The 19,739-nt window shown below is 40.5% G+C and overlaps 2 protein-coding genes across 2 annotated transcripts; one reads left to right on the top strand and one right to left on the bottom strand.

Moving 5' to 3' along the window:
- Positions 1-2,757: 2,757 nt before the first annotated feature.
- On the top strand, positions 2,758-12,798 carry LOC128733570 (CUE domain-containing protein 1). Its single transcript, XM_053827236.1, has 3 exons — positions 2,758-3,066; positions 3,143-3,420; positions 3,479-12,798. Exons 2-3 carry the CDS (start codon positions 3,259-3,261, stop codon positions 4,139-4,141), a joined length of 825 nt encoding a protein of 274 aa, XP_053683211.1. The 5' UTR covers positions 2,758-3,066; positions 3,143-3,258; the 3' UTR covers positions 4,142-12,798.
- LOC128733569 (ADP-ribose pyrophosphatase, mitochondrial) lies at positions 12,754-13,907 on the bottom strand. Its single transcript, XM_053827235.1, has 2 exons — positions 13,540-13,907; positions 12,754-13,463 (listed from the first exon to the last, which is right to left on the bottom strand). Exons 1-2 carry the CDS (start codon positions 13,760-13,762, stop codon positions 12,817-12,819), a joined length of 870 nt encoding a protein of 289 aa, XP_053683210.1. The 5' UTR covers positions 13,763-13,907; the 3' UTR covers positions 12,754-12,816.
- Between the last annotated feature and the right edge of the window lie 5,832 nt (positions 13,908-19,739).

Below are 19,739 nucleotides of genomic sequence, written 5' to 3'. Positions count from 1 at the left end.
CCGAAATTTTTACCGAACGTTCAGCTGTTTAGATTTCGGTAAAATTTACCGAACTGTTTAAGTGTGTAGCTTTCGCACTGCAAATCCACGTGGTTTACCATTAGATCGTATCCTGTTGCAATCCACATGAAATTAAAGTGTAAATTTTTATAAATATTTCACTGGTTTTACAGGTTTAATCAAAGGGTAACTCTTATGAAATGTCATTCTATTTGAAATTCACGTGGCTTTCACGATGAACTGATGTGAATATCAGGTCATCTCAAATTGTTTTACCCATGGTCTTGCCATTGAATATGATTCATGTGTTATTTTTATGAAACTGTACCCAGGTAACCAATAAGCATTAAAATAAGCAGTAAATCAGTTGTTTATTAGCATCCCTGGCGTTTTATACTGCAGGTTGTTGTTTATCAGCTTTTTGACTGCATAACTGTTGTAAATTGGCATCCACAATTCTATTTAAATTCTTCTTGTTGGTAACTAGCTGCAAATAAGCATTGTCAGCACTATAAGAGGGCTAGCAGTAAAGTAGCCGCATATTTTGCCAAAATAGCATTTAAGTAGCATTTAAGGCAACTTAAATGCTTATTGGCTTGCTTTTAAATTGCATTGGAAATGCTTTTTGGTTACCTGGGTAGTAATATTTTTTGAAACGATGGTTCTACAATTGATGAAGGGACGGTAGGGGAAAGAAAATGAAAATTTTTTGGTGAAGGTGGGGAAGAGCGGAAAGGAAGGGGGGGTATTGGTAGCTATGCTTGACAAGTAGTCATTTTGACTCCTACCTTTTGTCCAGTGCTGGAGGGTGCATGAGTCGAACCAAGCTGTAATCTAAGATTATAACCGGATTCGAACCCACAACACCCGCCAGGGCATGTGGTTCGCTGGTACTTGTACCTTTGAACCATAGAGGCGCTGGACAAAAGGAGACCGCAAAATCCACTTCTCAAGAATAGCGACGCGTTTGGTTGGGTTATCGACACATATTGTGCCGCTTCCTATATCAATTGCAGATTACCACCGAGCGAGAAGTTTTAATCTAACTACTGTTTACTTTCAGGACGACGACACTATGCCGGCCCTTACGACTTGCAAGGTACTGCACGTGACGTTGTTCGTCTGTCAGCTTGTGTTAGCCGCGTTTGTCGGCGCGGGTTTTCGAGGGAAGGCCCCGTTCCTATGTAATAGACTAATCTCAAGTTTTTTTAGTCTTGACCTTGAAATGCGGTCATACATATATATTAATATTTTTTGAAACGATGGTTCTACAATTGATGAAGGGACGGTAGGGGAAAGAAAATGAAAATATTTGGTGAAGGTGGGGAAGAGCGGAAAGGAAGGGGGGGGGGGGGGGTAACACAAGCTGACAGACGAACAACGTCACGTGCAGTACCTTGCAAGTCGTAAGGGCCGGCATAGTGTCGTCGTCCTGAAAGTAAACAGTAGTTAGATTAAAAACTTCTCGCTCGGTGGTAATCTGCAATTGATATAGGAAGCGGCACAATATGTGTCGATAACCCAACCAAACGCGTCGTTATTCTTGAGAAGTGGATTTTGCGGTCTCCTCCTTTTGTCCAGCGCCTCTATGGTTCAAAGGTACAAGTACCAGCGAACCACATGCCCTGGCGAGTGTTGTGGGTTCGAATCCGGTTATAATCTTAGATTACAGCTTGGTTCGACTCATGCACCCTCCAGCACTGGACAAAAGGTAGGAGTCAAAATGACTACTTGTCAAGCATAGCTACCAATACCCCCCCCCCCCCCCCCTTCCTTTCCGCTCTTCCCCACCTTCACCAAAAAATTTTCATTTTCTTTCCCCTACCGTCCCTTCATCAATTGTAGAACCATCGTTTCAAAAAATATTAATATATATGTATGACCGCATTTCAAGGTCAAGACTAAAAAAACTTGAGATTAGTCTATTACCTGGGTAGTGTTTAGCACCAGGAGAATATCTATGTGTTCTGCACATTGACCGCACGTGTATAGTTTTTCGGTGTTGATTTGCTTCAAAAAATTGTTTTTGAAATATGACAAGTGTCCATCTTTCCCGCAGTGTCCGTCTTTACCGCCCTTCCCCTATCCGCCAGTCGCCATTAAGCGCGCGAAAAGGTGGATAGATCATAACTGCAAAAGAGAGATTTTCTTTGCGTGTCCTCTCTTACGTCTATCACGACACTGCAAATACACTTGACGGCATCTTTTTCGCGCAATATGATTATTGGCGTCATATGCTAGCTAATCGCCAAGGAAAAATGCATTTAAAATGCTTTCATGCAGCCGCAATAGACGCAAGAGAGGTGACATAAAGAGAAACTCTCATTTTCAGTTAGGACCTATTCAAAAATCAGGCGAGAAATATTTATGTTGACTAGAGTGACTATATACAGAGTGGCGACAATGTCAAAATTGGAATGATAATTATCTGTCAGTGTCATTCCAATCGAGCAGACGACTTATCCAACGCGTATGCAGGAAAGAGAAAGAAATACCTTGGAAAAGCCGCATTGCATACATTTGGGATGACTTGTCGCCACTCTGTATATAGTCACTCTAATGTTGACCACCTTTGGATGTTCGGCCTCAACGGCCTCAACAAACAGCGACAAGTCGACTCGGTCGAGTCCGCTGTCGGGCAATACGTCGACGAAGAAAACGAAACCCGTCAAATATTTTTCTGGGGTAGAAAGTTTTCATTCTTGACAAGCTGTCATTTGCGGAATACGCAAAACAAAAATAATTAAAAGTCATTATTTTCGGAAAATTTTCTCTAAAATTAGTGTTTCAGTCTACTTTTTCGTGCAAAACAATGCTAGGTATTGCTTATCTAACAATGGGTGACATTGATGAGCTGTAAAATTCGACATCGGAAGTGAGCTACTGGTTAATCGAAGCAAAAAGTCAAAAGAAGTCCTACAAAGGAAAGGGCAAAAAACGACTGCTGACTGGGCAATCCGCAGATAGGAAACGAAACGAATATCGTACGTAAAAGGAGGAAGGAGAGCGTGAACGGGTTTTTCCTTGCTTGCCTCGCGTTCCAGCTTTCGGGTCTCGCGCAATTACGTAAATATTTACTAATCTGATTGTAGATTCCGTTTATCGCATCGCAAACATTGCATTCCTGCTAATCCATTTACAGCTTCGCGCAGTCGAGCATCTCGCGCTCCGTCTGGGTGACATTGGACGTGTACTCCTACCCTTATAATTAGTCTGTAGTTTTGAATTACTTCCAAAAACAAGCACTTGAGTAGCGGGATGGCCTCGACGATGCAGTTAGAGTTTGCACAAGCGATGGCAGATTTTAAGAATATGTTCCCGGACATGGATAGGGACGTGATAGAGGCAGTGCTTCGAGCAAACCAGGGCGCAGTGGATGCGACAATCGATCAGCTGTTAGCGATGAGCACCGATAATCAGGTATGCCGTAGTGGAGCTTTGTGTGTGGGTGGTTTGTTAATCAATACATATGTTGCAGAATGAGAAACTTCGCCAAGAGTTAGATGGAGAGACGGGCAGGACTCCACCGACAGGTGGACCAAATCCGCCGACCGGAACTGGTACATTGCTTAATTTATCCAGTAGTCCAGCAGCAACACTGCTCAGTACCTCGCCTAAATCGACGGCATTGGGGGCATCCCCCAAGATTAAGAAATCTCCCGGTAGCACCAGTGCTACCAGTAGTCCGAGAACGTTGGTTATCGGTGCCGTACCCAGTCGAGAAGCAGAGAAATCTCCGGCCAACCGCCGATGGAATCCACCGATGTTGGGCCCTCTGCCGCCCAGCTTCCTTCGGCTTAACAGTGACGCTTGCCGTAATACCGAATTCGATCTTGGTGACGAACAGTTTGCGATGATGCTGCAGAACGAGGAGTTCATGGCGGAACTGAGATGGAACCAGGAGTTCCTGTCCGCGCTGGAAAAGGACCACCAGGGCAAGGTTTCCGACGATGCCGCCTTCAAGGAACGGCTGCGCCATATGGGTAAGATATCGCGGAAGAAGTTTGCCCAGCTCGCTCGGGTGTTCACCTGGCAGCGGGGTACGAACAAAAAAGCTAGTGCCGTTCGACACCCGGACTCGCTGCTGCTGCAGGAGGAACACAGTGACGACGACGAGCCGAGAAAGTCTGTTAAAAAGTAGATTGTGTGTCCGCGTTCGTTCGTTCGTTCGTTCGTGTGTTCTGTGGGGTCCGTGGTTTTATGGTCTGACGGCGGTGTTGTGCGTGGTAGAAGGTGCAAAATTTATTCCAGAGTTTTACCCTAATTTTAGTGGTTTTAAAAGATAAGACTGTTGTATTTTTTGGTGAAAAGTGAAATTTTTCAGAGGGTTAAAAGGAAGGGATACGATGAAAACGTTTATCTACAATCTGGGTCGAGCGAAGACCTTCTCGAAGTGCGGTCATATCAGCTGCATATGTTTTGTTTTTATTTCTGCTTTAAGTGCAATCGCGTTATAGGTTTTTGTTGTTTTAATTTATTTGTATATATAGAGATTTTGTTTATTTTCACTTTGTTCTCGTTAGTTGTAGAATTCTGAGAAGCATTTAGCCTTTATCGTGTAACCTTATTTACTATTGTACTCAACCTGAGTTAGATTGTGATCATATACTCGCTTGTGAGGGAAAAGTTGTATGGAAAGTTCAAATAATTGAACAATTTATTAGGTTTATTAGTGACAGTTACTAGAGAAACACCATACCGCAAAAATTCTTGATAATTCCTCATCATGTCGGTCGAGCATTGTAGATAAAGGAAAAGTAATTATTGAATTAATCATCTGACGCAGTAAAAAAGAACGTGAAGCAAATTAAAGTTGAAAATATTAGCATTGACTAGTCATCGCAAAACATTGAAATGGATTTTGGCTCTGGGCAAAACTCTCACACTAGGAATCTCTTTCTCTATTATGCCCGAACACGGACGAAACGATACATAAAAGAGATAATTTAACTGTTACAACAAATACTGAGCCTAAAACGCAAACAACCAGTAAACAAAACATAACTAAATGATAAAGAAAAAGAAAACAAAAACAGCGTGAAGCTTAGTGTAAAATGAAAGCGCAAGGGCACTGACTACTTGTGCGCCCTATTTAATTATTATGTATATTGTTCCGCTATGCAAATCTAGCTGAGTGTCACGTAATGCGCCATGAATGATTAGCTCAGTCTAGAAAGCAAATTGTGAAAAACAAAAAAACGTAGCTAATTTGCAGTTATATTTTGTTGCGAAACGAATACTTTCATTATTTAGTGTGGCAAAATGTCTGTTTTTTTCTGTAATATGCAATTGAACTTCCTAGCTTTGTTGGAGTTTAGACATAAATTTAAATCAGGGTCTACTTTCAACAGTAAAATATAAACCATTTTGGCTCCAAGGAAAAAGGAGATCTCAGCATATTCACGTCACGTCACGTTCTTCGGAAGATATGTCTAACGTTGGACCGGACCAAACTGCATCCCAACTGTAGTACCAGCAGAAAATTTTTGGGGCAATGCTTTTCAACAATTAATTTGCAATTGTTGATTGGAAGATTGATTGGGTCTCGATGGAGCTCCTAAAGTTCAACTGCTCCTGCGGATGCCTACTCTAAAAACGGAGCGGATGTTTTCGCGTCTTAATCTTTAAGTCGTTAACCTTAAACAGGACTCTATCACTCATAGCTGATTGTCCTTTTATCAAGTCAAGTTTTATCAGTCTCAGCTTCCGATGACAGTGTCATGCTTTTGGCGGAATTCAGAAAAAACATCACGATTGGTAACGTTACTAAAGAAGGTCTTAATTCAAAACAGTCACGATTTGAACAGTCCTTATTAAGTATTAAAATAATGGACAAACTCAATTTCTGATCCATATCCATGCGCAGCTTGGTAAATGTAGTTTCAAGTAACAATTTCCCGAAGCATTCCAGATCACTTGAGGCCGGTGAAGTCAAACTATACTGGAAACCTGATGAACGTTCATTCTTCTTTCCGTCGAAGCATCTCGTACCTTACGCCTTCTTCTAGTAGCATAGAGCCGGGGTGACTCGCATGCTGTATCAAGAATCTGTCTCTATAACGCTCGGTCCTGGGCTTTTTTTTGTATGCCAAAAGGGCATTGGGTTAAAAGGCCACTGCGACAGTCGGTCCTGGGCTACTCGTCGATAATTCGTTGAGTGCCTCGACATCTGCGAATGGGCTTCAATCTGGTCGAGTCATCTAGCACGTCGAGCCTCTCTATTCCTGGTGCTGGTGAGGTTCTTGAACAAATTTCTCTGCACAGTCGTCTGTCATTCTCGCGGCGCGGTCCACCTTAGCGTTTCAACTTTCACTAGATGTACGATGGGAATCAAGTAGTGCCTAGAACGCGTGGTTCATACGCTTACGCCACTCTTTGCTATCCGTTTGTACTCCTCCAAAAATAGTCCGCAACACCTTTCATTCAAATACGGCAAGTGCCAGTATATCTTCCGTAACCTACTGTCCGTCAGCTTCGTGCGGTGGCGTATGCTCCTTGATCGAAGCGTCTTCCGGAGGGAAAAGTAGGCTCGATTTCCAGTTTAAATGCGTCGTTGAATTTCCGTACTCGTATTATTGTCAGCGGTGACAAGAGATCCCAAATATATGAATTCATCAACGACTTGCAGTTCAACGCCGTCAATTGTCACTATCCGGGGGAGGCAAACGTTGCCTTCTCTGGAGCCTCTTCCTACCATATATTTGGTCGGTTTGGTGGTTCGACGCATTGATTTGTAACCCAATCCTCGTAGCTTCTGTTTCAGTCTGGCGTAGATTGCCTCCGCCATCTGAAGGTTTCTAGTGACGATCGTCGAGGTCGTCCTCGTGCATTATCTGCCATAGCTGTTCGCGCTCGATTGTATCGTATTCTGCCCTGAAATCCACGGAATTATAATGCGTGGACAGGTTGTACTCCCGACATTTCTGGAAGATTTGTCGGAGAGTGTAAATTTGATCCGTAGTAGCACGGGTTTCCATAAAGGTCGCATGGTACTGCCCTACGAATTGTCTTGCTATCAGTGTAATGCTGCGATAACCGATCGCCATTTTTATAGATGGAGAAAACCACTCCTCCGGCAGTTTCTCCTCTTTCCAAATCCTTGAATTTATCTAGTGGAGTGTCATTGCTACTTAGTGCTTTTTGGCCATATTTGTAGAGTTCAGCTGACCGATTTCTCGTCGAATTTCGCCGATCGGAAACCAGCACGTTGTTATCGTTTGTAGGCATTCCTAGGTTAATTTCCGTTCCGTCTATTTCTGTTAACTGTCACCGTCGAGATTCTCATCGAAGAATAGCTTTCACTAGTGCTCGCTTCACCCTCGTTTGTGACCAGGTTTCGCTCCTCGTCCCTACTCATATCAGATTTCGGTGTATATCTTTTACGAGATTTATTTTACCTACTCATATAGAACTTGCGCATCTCATTAGTCCGGAATAGTCGTCGCGATTTCTGTCCTTCTATTTTCCCACAGAACCAACTTGTGAAGCAAAAGCGGGCAATTTTTTGCGTTGCATTTTGCTTCTGTTTTGTAATCCGAACAATCGTCCTATTCAGATACTGAGTATGCTGAGTCAAATTTTCCGCTGGATTCGGTAGAAATGGATAGCTTCGATATCTTGCTTCCAATGATAGTTGTAGGGTTGTACACTCGAGTCTTTTTTTACACGGTTTGTTTTTTTCGATTACTCAAGAACGGTGCTACTTAATGACCATTTACAAACTATGTACATGATAGATGTCGGGCCTCTCCCAAATGTATCGAGAAATAAATAAATAGTCCCTAAATTACAACCCCGTTCCTAATAATCGAAAAACCAAACCGAGTAAAAAAAGTATTTGAGTGTAGTGTCAAAGAAAATATATAATTCCTATGGTCCCACACCGGATGGCGCAGTTACTGAACCTTTCGCTTTCATTCTCAGTCGGTCATTCGAGTAGGATTTCTTACGAGTTGGAAACTATCATCTTCTATATAAAAATGGATTTCTGTCTGTCTGTCTGTCGGGATGTTCCTTATAGAATCAAAAACTACTGAACCAATCGGCGAGAAAATTTGTATGTAGAGGTTTTTGGGACCAAAAAGGTTTTAGTGATGGTTAGAGACCCCTCTCCCCACTAAGAGGGGGCTCCCATACAAATGAAACACATATTTCTGCATAACTCGAGAACTAATCAAGCAAATAGAACAAAATTTGGCATGTGGGTGTTTTTGGAGACATTTTTTTCTATGATGAATTGGGATCCCTCCCCACTTTAGGAGGGGGGCTCCTATACAAATAAAATACAAATTTCCTCATAACTCGAGAACTAATCAAGCAAATGGAATAAACTTTGGCATGTGAAAGTTTTCTAGGGCAAGAATATTTTCTATGGTGAATTAGAACCCCTCCCAACTGTAGGAGGGGGGGCTCCCATACAAACGAAATACAAATTTCCTCATAACTCTAGAACTAATCAAGCAAATGGAACCAAATTTAGCATGTGGGTGTTTTTGTAGGCAAGAATATTTTCTATGGTGAATTAGGACCCCTCCCCACTTTAGAAGGGGGGCTCCTATACAAATGATAATTCAAATTTCCTCATAACTCGAGAATTAATCAAGCAAATAGAACCAAATTTGGCATTTGGAGGGTTTTGGAGGCAAAAATTTTTTCTATGATGAATTAAGACCCCTCCCCTGTTTAGGAGTGGGGGCTCCCATACAAACGAAATTCAAATTTCCTTACAACTTGAGAACTAATCAAGCAAATGGAACCAAATTTGGCATGTGGGAGATTTTGGAGTCTTGAATTTATTTTATGATAGTTAGAGACCTCTGACCCCTGTGGTAGGGGGATATGGACTCTCATACAAATAAAACAGAAATTTTTGCGAAACTCAAAAACTAATAGAACTCGAGAAATTCGAGACTTTTCTATAAAACATTAGTCAATAACAAGACCACAAAAACTATCTATAGTAACACTAGATCATTCAGGACGAGACGGCCGCGAGTGTTGCCGGTGACCCGCCGTCGGAAGCACCGCCCACTGGGGGGAGGCAACTCCTCGCAGAAATTACTACTGTCTAGGTTTATTCGTTTTCCTAGGTCTACCTGGGTTTCCTGGAACGAGCGACAGGGAGTAAGGAGAGGATCGCGAAATGGTACTTTCCACAAAAAAGTTTTCCGTGAAATGGTACATCCGCTTAAGGTTTTTCGCAAAATGATATTCGGCGAAATGGTGTACAATCATGGCGAATATTACTATCCGCTTTCTGGCTATGCAATGAGGGGACAGGGGAGTTGTTTTCTACTTTACTGTGAGGAAAAATTGCAAATTTGTATATTAAACTACCCATTCCTGGTAACTAATAAGCATTAACATAAGCAGCAAATCAGCGTATCTGGCATTTTATGCTGCACGTTGTTGTATATTAGCTTTTTGACTGCATAGGTGTTGTAAATTGGCATTCAAAATTGTATTCAAATTCTTCGTGTCGGTAATTAGCTGTAAATTAGCATTGTCAGCACTATAAGAAGGTTATCAGTACAGTAGCTGTATATTTTGCCAAAATAGCATTTAAGTAGCATTTAAGGTGACTTAAATGCTTATTGGCCTACATTTGAATAGCAGTGGTGATGCTTATTGGTTACCTGGGATGCTTTCATAGTTATGTAACTGCCAAAATGAATTATCTAAGGTTGAACTCGTCAGAAACTTGCAAAACTCGAGATTGTGACAAAGATCATCCGAGATTCATGATTTATGTACAACACAGGTTAATTTGTGGCAATACGAAGTTTGTCGGGTCAGCTAGTCATACTATATAAATGGTGATCGTCGTGACTTGAAAAACCACCGTGGGATAACCAGCTTCTCAGCCGCTTCGAAGTTGTTCGAACGCATTCTTCAAGCCACGGTCTTATATTGCATCTAACCAGCATGGTTTTATTCCCGATTTGAAAGCGGCCTTCAACAAAATTTACCATAAAGTATGACTTCGCAAACTGTGTCAAATAGGAGCCTCCAGCAAGCTATTGGTATGGTTTTCATTGTACTTAGCTCCTGCGTTTTTTCACTACTTGTTAATGCCTCTGGCGTCCCGCAAGTGAGCAATTTAAGATCACTTTTGTTCATCACCGTCTTCAACGATGTTGCATTCTTGCTTCGCAATAAGCGTAAGCTTAACTATACCGATAATTGAAAGTGATTTAAAGATGTACGTAGTGGTGCGTTGTGTTGAGGACTGTCTCCACTTACAAATGTTGCTGAATGTATTCGGTAATTACTGTCAAATGAACAACCTCCTTATCAGTATCGCAAAATGTAACGTGATGACTTTTCATCGTTCTATAGAATCGTTCACCTTCGAATGCTACATCAACAGTACTCTTCTCAACAGAATGGACCATGTAACGGATCTTGGTATTCTATTGGATCCAAAGTTTACCCTTCATGCTCATTACATGCCGATTATATCAAAAGCAAACCGACAACTTGGCTTTATTTCTAAAAGTGCCGATGACTATACAGATGCGCATAGCCTGAAAGCATAGTGTATTGTGTCCTCGCTAGACCGATCCTTCAGAACACCCCAGTAATAGTTCAAACGAGTTCAAATTCATGCATACGGATTGCTCTCAGGAATCTTCCGTGGCATGATCCTTCGAAATTCTGCCGCGTATCCTCCAGATGCCAATTTCGTATTCTCGACACGCATGTCTTCGAACAGGGTACAGCCAACTACTTTTGTTGTTGAACTGCTAGCCGCGACATGAATTGCCCACGGCTTTTATTTCTGCTTTATTTCCATGCTCAAGAAGTACATTACGACAGCGGTCTATAATGCAGTCTGAATTTCACCGTACCTGCTATGGTTACCATTAACCCATTTTTGCGATGATTCGCCTGTTGGCATCAGTCGAATCTGCGTTCAAGTTGAGCAGCATTGCAGATTGAATTATTTAATTTATAACTACATTATTCATTAAGACAAAATTGTCAGATGAATTGTGGAGAAATAACCAAAACCAGATAAACAAAGTAACGCGAGATTTCCATTTTGGTTGATCTTTTTTGATATCTTCTTATAAGGGGAAAGATGTAACAGCAGGCCATGATAATGATGGAAGAGCTAATTATTTTGCTGATAAATAATAATGAGATAGGTATATTATCAAATTAGCCTCTGTTTTTAATACAAAATGAATATCAATATTGTTTGTTTAACTATAGGGGAAGGGCAGTAAAGACGGACACTGCGGGAAAGACGGACACTTATCATATTTCATAAACAATAATTTTTTGAAGCAAACCAATGATGGGAAATGTTTCTATAGACTGAATAAACACTTTTGAATTAAACTGCCGATTTCTAGCAGCGCAGCTGTCAAATTTATAAGCAAAACAAAGAAAAAATGCCTAAATACGCTAACCGATGTAATTTTGTGTGTGAAGAAAATAGCTGGTAAATCGTTAAAAAGCAATACTTTCGTGCTATAACGACGACATTACGTTAGTTTGACCCTTCACTGAATGTCCATTGGAAATCTAGTGAATTTTTGAATATTCAGTAAAAAGTTATTAAAGTTTGAAAAAATGGTATCCAAGTCGGGAAAGACGGACACCCGAAGGTAGGGAAAGACGGACACAAAGATTCCGTATTCATTTTGCCTAACAACGATTTAAATTGCAAATACTTGCATATTATACATGTAAAAGTATCCAGAAGTCATTTAACAGTTGGAATAGGCCAACTTTTAAAAACGATTAATTCATCACCAATTAAAATATTGAAGATTATAAAAGGGAACCATTTTATTTCCTCGCTCAAAGGGGAAATTGGGTAGGGGGTTTTCCCAAGCCAATTCTTTCCTAAATACATGATGAAATATGTTAATCTTTCTTAATACTGATAATTCGTCGGCGCGTGACGCCTTTTCGCGAGTGTCCGTCTTTCCCATATCAAGTGTCCGTTTTTCCCGCCCATGCGCAGAAACTCTGATTTATACATAATGTTTATAATATTAAAGAAAGTATAAATTTTGGAAGAAATTTTCTAGTACACGCTGTAACTTTATTAGACAGAGACTTAAAGTTTCAGTTTGTATGAAAATTGCAATCAATACAGTTATATTTGAGTAGATATTGACTCTTGACCTTAAGGTGTCCGTCTTTACCGCCCTTCCCCTACCATCAGTATAAGAAAAGTGATATTGAGAAAATTTATGATGAAAATTGAGCAACAAATTCTTTAAAGCATTCTTCTTAGTTCACGTTAACTATCTATGATGGTGGAAACTAAAGAGTATAGAAAATTTCATGGAAGAATGACCGCTGAGCCGGATTCAATAGAAACTTGAACAAAATAGTCAAATACACATAATTTGAAATGGTAATCTTATCTTGGGTAAAACATAGCGAATCTCATTTTTCTTTATAGAACGAAGAAAAAATAAATCATCTGGAGAACCAGTTTATTACTTTGTGCGTGGAAGTGAAAATTGCATATTGCCTGTTAAAAAGCAGTAATCTCCATTGTTTGCTTAACTCAAACGCTTTGTGATTCTTTGAACGCCATTCAAGCCATGCAAACGCAATAAACAGTAAATAGAAATAAGTATCCAACGGAGCAAGATAGCAGACCGTATTATTTACATTAGAATTATTTCACCAAATTGAAAATCACCCATTCGTTGAAAAGAGCAACACACATTTTAGGGCGTTTTCGAAGAAAGATAAAGCTAAAATCGCAGCAAATTCAAATTAAAAACTGTACTACATGTTATTATTTTACTCAATAAACAATCAAGAAATAAATTAGTTGCGAATCACTTACCAGTGACCGTCCAGCATGTCAACCACCTTCCGAACGATGCTAGCATGGCTAGCATAGAGCTTAACTTCCCCATTGACATCCATCCATTTCACCTTGGCTGCATCGTCGCCAGCGTGCAGGTTAAACCCAGCCACAACCGTTCCCAGCTCATCGTGAAAATTCACCGCCACCGTTTCCATCCAAGCATTATCCGTATTTCTCGGATCGTCAACATACCCCTTGTAAACTTCCGTCCCCGTAGCGAAGAACTTCTCAACCTCACCAGTTTCACTGGTACTAGCCATCGCTTCCTCTAGAAATTCCCGCTTCAGTGTGGTACTAACCACCTCGCCCGGATCCACCATCCCCCCGGGGATGGCCCATTCACCACAGTCGTGCCGCTCGATGGCACACATTTGAAGCAACGGCAAACCTGTCACCTCGTGCACTACCCGTTGACCTTGCGAATCCGTTTTCCACCTGGTCACAACGGGATCGGCCGCATGGTTCGGTCCCCAACGTCCCAGCAGACCCCTTCCTCGCAGCCCAGTTCGTCCGAACGGATTCAGCGGGTAGCCGTCGTTTATTTCGTACTCACCGATAAAACTAGCCCGATTCACCGATCCGTCCAGCTGGTTCCATTTGGCCGTAAAATTGGGATGCTCTACACACACAAAAAAAAAAACAAATTAAATTTCATCCTATGTGAAATTACGGTGCGATTCGGTTACGATACTCACCAACCGGGAGATCGGCCCATTCCTTGCCCTTGAGCGCGGGTGCTTCGTACAGTGACGGTTGGTAGTCCGGATATGGCACTGACCAGCACACTTCTTCATCCGGCACCGGATAGCGCCGTACATCACTGCCCGGGTAAATGTTGTTCCGACAGCGTGCGTGCTTATAGATACCGGGAATCATGATGCTCAACGGGGACAGCAGAGTTCGTCCTAAACCGACCATGTGATAGTTCTGCTGTCGCCAAACCAGCTTTCGGTTACATAAGGACAGAATCGATAACAGAATAAACAAAAGCAGGTGTTCCGTTCCCCCGGATACCACGCAACGAGCGGAAGGCTTATCACTAGCTTATCACTGCAAAGGATTGTTTGTGTATCTTTTTTATGTTTTTGTTTACAGCGGCAACCATAAATTATGCTATACATTTCTCTGCCGCACAAAATAAAACTTGCAAATTAAAGAGTAGACGAGTTTGAACAGTTTCATCAAGGGGCTACCAGATAGGTAATCGTTCAGATTACATCAAGAAAGCTTACACCAGAGAAAATTTGATAAAGAATCCATGGAAAAATTGTAAAATTTCAAATTAGGATTTAAATTGTTGCTGGCTGTGTGACTTGGACTACTTTTTGCAGCTTTAATCGCTTCAAACCAACTAGTAAACAGTCCTTGATCATGCAAAGCAGCAGGCGTTGTTACTTGGGTTGGAGAGCAAAATTTTTTCGCTTTATTTTACTAAGTTTGACGATCTGTTGTTTTATATAATATTTTCGGCAAATAAGTTTGTGGAATCTCTGTAAACACATTCCTTTTATGTACACGTCTTTACGCGGCACAATCAATCACAACCACAAGACTGAGGATACGTTGATTTCTCCCTTCCTTCTTTTCATTTCAGTACCGCTCTCTTGGTGCGGAGAGTATGCGACCCTATTTTTCTCTGTTCACCCCGAGGTTCACCCCGCTCGATCCGTACAGTCGTCAGCAGCATAGATCTGGGGTGGTCCGGGCTGTTTCAAGCAGTCGTCACAGAACAAACCGCAATGACATCCCATACATTTTCCTTAAAAAACTAGGGTAAATGCACCAGTCATGGCTATAGTTAGCACGAAATGTCACTGTTTGAGAAATTTCCACGTGATATAATACTGCAATTTGAATCTCTACATTTCCGTAACGAAATTTGAACGGTTTTCAGTCATTACGTGTTGAAAAGCTCTTAATTTAGACATAATTTATTGTTTTAGCGCGATTTGAAAACATCACTCTAATGTACCAGTTTTGGCTATAGTGTTCTTATATTCGCGATAAAAGTGCACCAGTTATGGCTATACTGGAAATTTCTGAAAAAAAATCCACTTTTTCTTCCGAAAGCAGAAGATTACTTTTTAAAAATGTGTATTGAGTTTATTGAACTTGATTACATCCACTTAAGATGTAGACTTGTCTTTCTTTTGTGATCAAGGTTTTAAGACTCCGAAACTTTTTCCGGTTAAATCTGTTTACCACTATCGGCAAATTTCAAAATGGCTCTAAGTGATAATACGAACTAAAAATACGGGTTAAAGATTAGTACCATTCAAATGCAACTTGTTACACGTCAATCAATTTAGACATCCCCAAACTAGCGTGACCTTAGAAATAGCGTTTGTGATTTCTCAATGATCTAGTTATATTTAGAATTTAATTTTTTCAAGAAATTATCTTATATTATATAATTAGTCAGATATTAGGATATTATGAGGATTGGGATTTAATTAAAATTACTTAGTCGTAAACTTAGAACGAGTTCTGCGAATTCCTTTTAGCTTTGATTACTCTTTTTTCTCTTTCTTTTCAATCATCTTACGTTGCCGTTCTTCAGCTTTCATCCGCTTGCTTTCTTCGCGCTTTAATTTTATTGCCTCGCGTTCCAGTGCTCTCTGCTTCTTTCTTTCCTCCATTTCCTTTTTCTCGTTCTCTCTTTCCCGTATTTCTTCTAGTCCTTCCCTAGCAGTTAGCACAGGATGGTACCGTTTCGAATAATTACGGTGCTTTTCAACAAGGCGTGGGGTAGGTGGAAGTTCTAAAACCTGTGACAAACGCCGAGTACCGAATACGAACACCTCCGGATTGTTGTCTATGTCGCCAGCAACATTATTTGAATTGTTGGAAACTTCGGACGTGGATGGCTGGCTATCAGACATCGTATTCATGGAACAGGGTTCGGCTATTTTTACTTCTTCTCTGGTCAGTACCAATCGTGGTCCCGGAACACTCTTATTCTTCCTCTGATCGCTCAAGCGATACCGCGCCGTGGACATCGGAACGTTATACAGGTTGCAAGCTGCGTACACCGATAATTTGGTTTTCCCATTTTCTCCTGTAATCCGAGCGATGGATTTTGTAATCGCTACTTCTGAAGTGTTCTGCCTTACCTTCGTTGCACTGTTTAGATACTTTTCCCATACTAAAAATTAAATTTATTATTGCTGTTTAAGAGTAATAATAGATTCCACGAACCTGAAGTGAAAATGCAATTTCAGACACCACAACCTAGAAAAATTAGTTGGAAGCACTACAGATGGCGACTGCCGACCACGATTGAAACAACGAAAATTGGCCGGAAACACTATACACAAGAACGACGCCCGATCACGCTATTGCTTTATATTTAAAATATCGGATTAAAACCACAGAGAACAGACATTTATGTTCATATAAAATATTATTCAAATGGTGTGTAAGCTTTTGAACAAAACACTAGCGACATCTCTCTCAGGGGACACCAGTTACTCTACGTCCGTGTTGCCAAATTCAATTTATAATCTTACTACGCTCTACATATTCGAATTAATGGCAACTCTAATATCAGCTATACTGTAGCAACGGTCTAGGCAACGCCTTGTTGTTTGTTGAATATAAATATTTATTGAACCTGACGAGTAATGGTAAGAAAAACATTTGAAGATTTATTTATTCCAAGGAGTTTACGGTACGAACATACGGTAAGAAAGGTTCGAAAATATAAATTTAAGGAGTATGTAAACCAGAAACTTTATACCTACAGGCAGTTGTGATTGAAAAACTAGTGGAGGTAAATAAATGCATCTGCAATTTCGGTAGCTGACCCCACCGCGACTGCACAGGTACCGGTAGCTTCAAGCTTTCCGGGAAACCTCCTGTTGGGATGACAAAGTCTTGAATCAGGTCGCTTCCCGCCCGATTTTAGTCTTCGATAAAAAAAAACCGTGTTTCAGATTCTTCAGTGATTACCGTTTGTGATAAATTTTGTTTTCCTTCGTTTTAGATTGTTTGATTAGGTAAACAATCTGTTAGTTACCCTAGCAACTTTATAATGGTTTAGTTGAAATGTAATATGTGCTTTGGCAACCAAAGCTAGCCTTCTTTATGATGCGAGCGCCACGTAACGGGAGCATTACCACATACATTCAGAATAGCGGTAGAGCTTTTACACATCCCGCGAGATTAAGATGAATGTCTGTTCTCTGTGTTAAAACCTCGAAAATTAGCCGAAAATACACAACACAACGATAACTGTCGACCACGTTATTTGTTTATGTTCACTATGACGACGACTGGTGCTCCAACATTTCTTTGCGCGCTGTATTCCATTTCGCATGATGCCAAGTAGGCAACATTGCGTTTTTTTCACCAGTTATAGTGATAGCGATAAATCCGACAATTAGATAAAATAATAAAGAATTTCACTGTTCATGCAAAAATACAACTCTTTGTAATGCCTTACGTGAAATTCATTGATAGATATTCCGAACATACTGTTGTGAGAGACTATTTTTACATGATATGTGCGTTAGCAAAACCATACAAATATGAACAACATGATACACGAGTACAGAAAAACAATAAATATTTATGAAAACTCTCATAACAATTAATTACTATTATTTTGAGTAATGAATGTGCCCAGATAACACAAAATCGTAATAGAAAGTTCACTTTAAATCGTGTTCATGTCAATTTCACATTGGAATTGTATAATGATTAGTGTATGTCAAATCGAAGTGAACAATAAGTTGTTTTGCAGTCGTGGGTGTCTTTATATACAATTAATGACTGTGAATTATAAAGCAGGATAGACAATTGCAATATTTGATTATATCTTAATCATATATTCAGGAGTATTTAGTTGCGTGTTATAAAAACTGCGCAAAATAGAATTACAAATAGTTGTCAAAATTTTCGCACGTATATCGCCTCCACTTTGGTACATATATGTTCTTATATGGCGTGAAATATAACTTTTTCGTTCAGATATGATTTCGTATACCTCAGTTGCAATCGAGATATACAAACCAAATGGTTTACTGGGTGCTATTACCACAGAGAACAGATTAACAGGCTCGAAGGAAGTAATCTATTTTTTGTGTGTAAAATCTGTCGGTAGCGCCCTCCAGAAATAGTTTGCCAAACGCATCAACAAATATTCATGTACCTTTATCAATATTTCTTTGTGCTGGAGTTACATAGCAGCGACGGCAGCGACATCAAGATTTAGTTTGCCACTTACTGCTCGAGGGGTGTGTGGGAGATAAGAATAATAATAATAATTAATGATGAATAAACATCATGAACTAGAAAAAAAATAATAAAGCGATTCACATCGGTCTGCTCTGACAACACTGTCAATGCAACGTATTATAGTCCAATATGGCAACGGTGCGTCAGCTGCCGAGCGATGCTATATAAACGGACGTCATCCATGTGAATCCTCATTCTTGTGACGACTTTTGGAGAAGCAGCAAGCAGCAGCTGAATCATGGACCAGCAGCAGGCAGCGAAACCAGTGGCCCCTTTGGAGGGTAAGACCACTGCTCAACCCAAGGAAGCGGATCCACACCGGTGGCGCGGTACTCTGCTGTTCACCCCGGAACAGCAGAAGGGATGGACGGCGGCGCTGGCAAATAAAGGCTGGCTGAAGGACAGCAGCAAATCCGTCTCGGAGCACGACAGGGTGCTCTATTGAAGGATTACTCGTAGATTACATGAAAACCTTTTACACACTTTTTGTCAATTACCTGGTAATCTGTTCTCTGTGCTATTACTATTCATATCTTATTACATTTAACCACCCGAAAATGTTTTATTTCCTTATATTTTCACTTTTTGTTACATTATAGCAATAACTGGTGCTATCGCCATAACTGGTACACTTTCCCTAGTGTCCGAAAATTTGAATCGAAATACGTTAAACAGTAACACCATCTGCACAACGGATCGCTATTTATCTTGGAAAAGTAGAGAACAGGTTTGGCAGAATATCATTCACTAACTAGGGTAAGGAACGAGTTAAGCAGTGTCACCTATTTTAATCAGTTGAAAAGAAATGGGCCAAAAATGCACTTTTTTATTCATATTTTTAAAATCTTTTGATAGGAACATCTTCACAAATCACTTAACCATACATTTAATTCACACAAACACAATTTGCTGAGTTTCCCGCAAGAAATATGATGAATTAAAAATTGTTGTCCAAAAACGTACATTTTTCAGCTGCTGAAGGCAATCGCCACTTCGCTACTAACCAATCCATCACATTTCTCAGCACTGATTACAACCACTCTAAAAGTCAAGCACTAAATCGTCACATACCATATTATTCTCTATCTTTTTTCTATTATCTAAGGTTTTGTCACTAGCCCAAAGTTTTATTATTTTATAACAAAACTGAAAATAAATTCTAAATTGACGGAACCTGTTCACCAGTAGCAGCAGCTGCAGCATAACTGATGAACTATCGAGTTGCCAAGATACTGTTTCGGTTCTGGAAATACGAATTAGGGTAACCAACCTATTTTGGACCCCTTCAGCAACTGTACATAATTTGGACACTTCCATTAGATTTGGCTGTAAGTGTCCAAATTATGTACAGCTGCTGATGGGGTCCAAAATACGTTGGTTACCCTATAGGGTAGAAATTAACTGAAACCTCCAATGGTGAAAACGTGGGTCAATACTTTCAAGAGAAATGTATGTTCCAAGGGGTCGGTCACTCGGCACAGCCGTTTTTATGTTAGGCGACTTGAAACGAGCCGAACTGTGCCGATGCTGTACCGAAAGTGCCGAACTGCAAGGTTTGTTAAATTCGTTATAATCTGATAGATCTGGCAACCGTGCTAGGTGATTTTGACAACTGGTAGTGCTCCCATTTCATATATAAAATTGAACCGGAGGTGTG

The sequence above is a fragment of the Sabethes cyaneus genome, chromosome 2 (assembly GCF_943734655.1).
Source record: "Sabethes cyaneus chromosome 2, idSabCyanKW18_F2, whole genome shotgun sequence".
Taxonomy (NCBI): Eukaryota; Metazoa; Arthropoda; class Insecta; order Diptera; family Culicidae; genus Sabethes; species Sabethes cyaneus.
Note: the sequence above shows the minus strand (reverse complement) of the source record. Positions and strands in the feature narration are given on the sequence as shown.

Bases quoted from the DNA above. Each gene is read 5' to 3' on its own strand.
- LOC128733569 (XM_053827235.1), bottom strand. From the start codon at position 13,762: ATGGTCGGTTTAGGACGAACTCTGCTGTCCCCGTTGAGCATCATGATT. The intron at 13,464-13,539 runs GTGAGTATCGTA...TTGTGTGTGTAG, and splicing joins ATGGGCCGATCTCCCGGTTG to AGCATCCCAATTTTACGGCC.
- LOC128733570 (XM_053827236.1), top strand. From the start codon at position 3,259: ATGGCCTCGACGATGCAGTTAGAGTTTGCACAAGCGATGGCAGATTTT. The intron at 3,421-3,478 runs GTATGCCGTAGT...CATATGTTGCAG, and splicing joins CGATGAGCACCGATAATCAG to AATGAGAAACTTCGCCAAGA.